Source organism: Dendronephthya gigantea, unplaced genomic scaffold (genome assembly GCF_004324835.1).
Source record: "Dendronephthya gigantea isolate DGI-Jeju-01 unplaced genomic scaffold, DenGig_1.0 000068F, whole genome shotgun sequence".
Taxonomy (NCBI): domain Eukaryota; kingdom Metazoa; phylum Cnidaria; class Anthozoa; order Malacalcyonacea; family Nephtheidae; genus Dendronephthya; species Dendronephthya gigantea.
This window is the reverse complement of record NW_021163078.1, coordinates 676,542-682,922: the sequence shown is the minus strand read 5'-3', so window position 1 is coordinate 682,922 and position 6,381 is coordinate 676,542. Positions and strand designations below refer to the sequence as shown.

The window sequence follows — 6,381 nt, the reverse complement described above, 5'->3', positions numbered from 1 at the left end:
CTCTTGCCCATTGCAGTCGCTGTTGGAAAAACAATATCGACCACGACACGAGCCTGAAACCCATCTACAAGATCGATCAGTGTACCATCTAAAACCTCGACAACAAGTATAGTGATTCCGGCAATCCTTGTTAGAACTACAACTATTTTGGGCTACTGAGAATCCAATTTCTTTTGAAAATACCACAATTGTAAGTATGGCGAATAGCAAAACGACACAATTGAACATTTTTGTGTCGTATTAAGCGCTTATTTACGATATACTGTTTAATATATTTATTTGAAGATATTTAAACTGTTCCGGAACTCTTTAAACCGGATAAGGGCTGTTTTCTATTACGTACGCTTTGCCCGCGTAGGCGAAGTTGCCTTTGAAAATCTGGGAGAGAGAATGTGATAGAAAAATGCTTTCGGGGGCTTGGAACTATGAAAATACCGTTTATTTTTCATCGCTTACTCTTTACTTTTTGTCGTCTATTTTAGGCAGTTGTTATGCCACATTTGATGGTTGATGCGATTACGCGAAATTGTTAGACGCTGCCAGGCTGCTCCTTGACAGAATCATTTACGTCTTTTAGTTTCCGGTAAATGACGTAAGAAGTCATATTCCTCTTTATTATTTGCTGCTTGAGTGGGCATAGTCGTGATAACCGGCTTAAATGGGAGTTATTAGTTATTACTCACAGCGCAAGTAAGCTTGATTAAAAGAAAAGATTTTATTCACGAGTGAAAAGTGCCCAGACCAGGTCAAGAGTTGTTATATAAGAAGCAATCACAGATGACATATTTCTTAGACATATATTCTACGTAACGTATACAGATATTTATGCAAAGTCAAGGAGTTGATTGCGTCACTCAGATTCCGGTACATGACGTTAGCAAGTTCATGATCGGTTTTGTCGTTAGGTAAGTAAGGTAACTTGAGTGGGCGATGTTGTGTTAGATTACCAGCTGAAATAAATAATATCTATTGCCTTTTATTGAATACCTTTTAGGCTCAAATTTGTGCAATTTATGAAGTCTGGGGCGATAACTGATGGTTATATGTCCGTCATTTTTGAAAACAACGCCGGGCGAGTCTGTTTCTTTTTACAATCAAGATGAAAGTAATAACAGTCGGAATAATTCGGCCATACGCGACTAAATTTTTAAGAAACAAGACGCCTACTCAGGCGATCACTCGGGCTACAGTTATCTCGTAGTAACATGGCATGTTCGTGACACCCGCGCGAGAAACGACCCTAGGACGATTTCGATTGGTTCGAAGACTTCGTGCCGCCCACGCGTGATTTTTGTAAACTCGCAACGCAAAAGAAAAAACCAAGCCAATTTTACAACTCGGTCTACCTACGGTAGCCCGAGTAATAAGCGGAGCCCGCATATGTGAAATCATATTTACATTGACTTTATTATTTTTCACTGTAGTATAAAACGTATCGACTGATAGCTATGCCTCTGGGAGTTCATATGTTTTGATATTTCAGATACATAGCTGTGTTAGGTTTCAAGCTACTGGAAAAAAAAAGAGTAATGTCGCAGCTCCTCGCAAGAATGATTTTCATTGGCTGAACTTTACAATACATTTCTGTTTCAACTAATAGCATAGCTTCGTTCTTTAGAAAGCATAGAAAAGCATTATCCAATTGGACGAAAGCTTCCGAGCACTCACGACATGTCCCAAAAATAATGACGTCAGTGTGAATATAATTTTAGCGAATACATTTATTTGGGTTCCGGTTTTACTGGGAAACCCTGTATATCTCGTTTCATTTCACGTTAAATTTTCCTTAATTTAAAAATTGGTTGCATTTCGAGTGCTGACGTGTTTCGAGACAGACCATGGCTGTAATGACCTACGATAGAAACTGTGCGAGTATAGGAGAGAATTTTCCTATATGTAGCAGGAAACTAACTCCTGTCTTAGAAAACCCTGGGTAGGAGGTTGGTCTAATTTCTATTTTGGGCTATAAGAACACTGAGGCATTCCCATGTACAAGTAGTCTGCATGGCAGGCGGTCCCTGAAATCGGGCAAGGCGAATTTAGGGACCATGCAGGCTAATGTACGAGTAATTCAAAACCCAAAATATGATAATTATAAATGTAGTTGCAATATTTGTCTTACTTAAACAAGCCTTAATTTTGTGTCAGTATAAAGAACTAATGAATTATTGTATTTAATATTTTTGGTCAAAACAATCATCCCCAGTTAAAATTAAATTTTTTCCTATCAAGATTTGATCATTACTAAAGTAAATATATTTGCAATTACACTGCTTTTTTAGGCAAGTATTAATTATTATTGATAATAGCGTGCGCTATACTTTCCAACTCTCTTCTCTTCAGGTCAAGGAAGAATTGAAGTCATGAATTGGTTAATCTGCGTTGGTGTTCTTTTTGCTGCCCTCTGCAGCCACTCTGAAGGTAAATACCAAAAATATACTTCGTAAGCGTAAATTGGTCACACTTCAGTCAAATTTAGATTATATAGGCCATAAGTCCTTTTTCCACTTGGAAGCGATATCTGAAATCCGGTGATCGGTGATTGGTTTGCAAAAAGATTCGCCGCGAAAAAGTAGAAACGCCTCCTATACTTTTTATCTGTTCGCGCGAATAAATTCGCCTAGTGGAAAACGAGTGCTATGAATCTTGTCTATACTACGTTCCCAAAAACATATTATGCTGACTTCGGTGCCAGGGAGTTAAAGGATTTCATTAATGCTGAATAGATTTTGTTATGGAAGAATCGGTTTTGGCCTACTACAATAGAATCCATATACCCGCAAAAAATAACATAATTGCAGTTAAATATGATCGAATCCTAACCGCACATGTACTGTGAAATATCAAAACTATGAAATCCATCAGAATTATTTCTTTGAAATCAAAACCGAAAGCTAACTGCAGATGACGTTTCCTATACAGTGCTATACCGTATTGCTCACAAAAAACCATTTTGTTTTCATTTTCGGCAACATTAGCAAGGGCTGGGTGCAAGTCTCCCGGAGCCCGAAAAAATGGTCATGTGCACGGGGATTGGGGAGACCTTCAGGACGGATCGACGCTAAGGCTTAAATGTAACAAGGGATACAAGTTTAAAGGAAAAGAACAGGTATTTTGCTACTCTGGACAGTGGAGTGCAACTCTTGGCACATGTGAAGGTTTGAAGATTTTTGTTTGTGAAGTAGAGCATCAATGCATGCAATATTGCATGTAGTTTAATAACCCATTGCAATTGGTGATTGTTGTTTACCAATTGTTAATTTCTAACAACTGCTCAACATAAAGGATAAATCACTGATGTTTTCATTGTTCCCTATTCGCTTCAAAGTTGTTACGTGCCAGCCTCCGAGGACAAGCTGCTTATCAATCTCAGATCCTCCAAGTTGTTTCACAGGACCATCTCCTTATGATACGCATTGCAAGCTATCGTGTCCCTCGGGATATCGCGACAGTGCGGAATTGCGTTGCAATCACGAAGGAAAATGGGAAGGACGTGATGTCGTTTGTGAAGGTACGCCACTCCAAAGTCAAATGTGCAGCATTCTCATCTCTAAATATATTGAAACATTTTACCATCCAAACTACCCCGTAACAACATACGACAACCAGCACAACGCATAATACCAGTATGCAACCTCCAATTTCACTCCAGTGGTTATTAATTACCGCTTTGGGGCTGGTAATCATCACTAATATTAACTGTGCTTTCATACAACCGGTTCCTGATCTATGCTGACCATGCATGCATGTATATCCATTTTGTCTTTGTATTATATCATACAGGAATTGGCATAAAAAACCTGTAACCTTCGAAAAATAAGAATATTGGATGACCAAGCAGGCATAATAATAAAAAATCATGTACAATCTTAATATAAGTAAATTAGCTTGTAGGTACACGAAGTAAATACATTACCATACTAAAGTGCAAGAGTATTATGTACAATCTTATTACCATGCGCGAACAAAACAGACATCTTCTACAAAGTTTCTTAACCACAAATCATTTGAATCAAAACATCTTTTGTATTTTCTTCCCTAGATTACGAGGCGCCCGATATTGAGTGTCCACAACAGGGTCGGGTGATTGTACAAAATACAGACCTAGGAAAAGCTATTGCAACAATTCGTCTGCCGACTCCGAAATACTCCGATAACTCGCAGCGACATGGTGGAAAATTGAATTTCAGTGCGACCTTAAATGGTAAACCTATTTCTGCCCATCGGAAGTTGAGGATGACACAAAATCTTAGTTATTCTGTGAGGTATCTTGTGAAAGATGAGGAAGGAAATCAGGCAAAATGCGATTTCTCTTATCGCGTAGTAGGTGAGAAAGACTTCAACATTTTAAGGGTTTTTGAGCTCAGACCGGTTTAAATTAATGATCAATTTTTTTAAACTCAGTCTGACTGGAACCATATAACCATTTCCCAAAATGCTCGACCGCATAATTATTTTCCACGTCGAGAGTTGAGTAAACTCCAACGAGATATATTTGTGTGGGGTTGGGCAAATATGAGAAATTAAAACACAGTATGTTTCGAAGACAAGTATTTTTCGACAGTCACTCGAGATAATGTGATTAAAACTTCCAACAAGCATGTGCCATTACGTTAGCTTATGTTTTTTGAGAAAACTCTGTGAGTAAATCACTTCGTTGCTATGGACTAGAATAGAATTTTTTTTCAAAATAAATGCAATGAAAATATCCCACGTTGGTTGCCACAAATTTTCTCCTTGTACAGAGGGCTCAGTTTCCATAAAGGGTCCTGAAGAAGGGGTCCCAAGGCCGATTTTACACTTTGAATTTTCACAAAATCTCAGACTCCGTTGAAATTTTTTTGGAAATCCCAGCCTGTGTTGGAAGCCTCGTAGAAATAGGGCAATCCCTGTTTTCATTTCACCCCTTCATGCCGGACTCTCTCCATAGTATATTCATAGCATCCATACTATGCCAACATCCTGATCCTATTTTAGACAAAGAGCCACCAAAGATCGAGAACTGTCCAGGAGACATCGTCAAGGCAAGGCCCAACGCCGCTGCTCGTATTCGAATCACTTGGAAAGAACCTCGAATCACGGATAATTCCGGACATGATGCTCTCCGCGTGCATTGTGACCGCCCGAACGGCAGTGAATTTCCTCTAGGTAGATATTTAGTCACATACACTGCCTCCGACAAGTCGGGAAACAAAGCCATTTGCAAGTTCCGTGTGATATTAAGAGGTAGGTTATCTAATGGATTCTCCATGCATTTTAATTCATTTTAAGACGTGCAAGAAATATTATCAAATACTCGAGTTCACTGATTGTTTTACAATATTTTGCAAACAAACCCGACAGTTTTCTCATGCTGAGATTCTCCTTCTAGCGTTAGATTTCGCTTTTCTTGCTATAAAATTCAGTTTAAAGCTCTAGAGCAGTTTAAAACTGAAATGGCAAATCATATGAAGACGCCACTTCGTATAATTTATTTTTAGCTTCATATATAACTCATTACTAATAAACCGTTTTTTCAATTATCTACCCTTAGGAAAATTTCACTTCAAATTTCATATATGAAATGAAGATTTTTTAAACACAAGCTGTAGCTTATTATACATTTGTAATTTATTTTCTGTAATTTATTCTAAGTATCTTGCAACGATCTTGGACACTTGCTCAGCTCCATACTTAATGGCGTAACCATTGCTAATCCCAGGACTCCATGCAGAACTCCTGCCACTGATCCTCAAAAGTGCAACAAGCCAGTTGCACCTGGACTGCCTGATCGTTTCCAGTGGAAGAGCTTTTGCCGAAAGACTTGCAAAGTTTGTTAGGGACATTACCGTACGAGGCTAGAAGGTATGAATATTTCAAGTCAAGACTGGCCAACTAAAATATACAAGAATACAACATATATTTGCGAAAATGTTTCCAATTTAAATTATTTGTCTTCTTCTGTTCATTTTCAATTCAATATTTCGGCAATTCGAGTTATTGAAATTATGAAACGTTGTAGAAAGGAACTTTTCGTTGCCAAAAAATACAATCTATCTGATAATTGATTCTTTGATATTTGCTCAATTTTTAAAGCTTTTCATTAGCAATGCATGACGACATTAATTTTGCTGTATGAAAAAATCTCAAGACCACCTCAATGTCTAAGTTACACAAAAACTGAATTTTTATAGAGATGCGTATATAGAAAACTATATAGCCATTGGTTGAGGACTAACTGTATTTTTTTTCTTTTTTGCTGTTTAGTTCCTGCCTGCGTAATAAATGTTTCCAGACGTCATTCGTTGTGGTTGTTCATTATGGCGATTATCATTATATTCATTGAAGTATCCTCACTAATAAAGAGCATTCAAAAATTATTTTTTACAATGTATTTTTCTC

General features: G+C 37.7%; 1 protein-coding gene across 5 annotated transcripts; it reads left to right on the top strand.

Moving 5' to 3' along the window:
- The first annotated feature begins 39 nt into the window (after positions 1-39).
- On the top strand, positions 40-6,359 carry LOC114531154 (sushi, von Willebrand factor type A, EGF and pentraxin domain-containing protein 1-like). 5 transcript variants are annotated; one of them, XM_028552809.1, is made up of 10 exons: positions 40-190; positions 483-583; positions 820-905; positions 2,344-2,421; positions 2,979-3,158; positions 3,329-3,511; positions 4,043-4,327; positions 4,978-5,226; positions 5,635-5,844; positions 6,247-6,359. In XM_028552809.1, the coding sequence occupies exons 4-9, from the start codon at positions 2,364-2,366 to the stop codon at positions 5,817-5,819; spliced, it is 1,140 nt and encodes a 379-aa protein (XP_028408610.1). In that variant the 5' UTR covers positions 40-190; positions 483-583; positions 820-905; positions 2,344-2,363; the 3' UTR covers positions 5,820-5,844; positions 6,247-6,359. The 5 variants fall into 5 exon arrangements, with proteins under 5 accessions (XP_028408610.1, XP_028408611.1, XP_028408612.1 ...); XM_028552810.1 differs by having other exon boundaries at positions 483-592; XM_028552811.1 differs by lacking the exon at positions 820-905.
- The last annotated feature ends 22 nt before the right edge of the window (positions 6,360-6,381 follow it).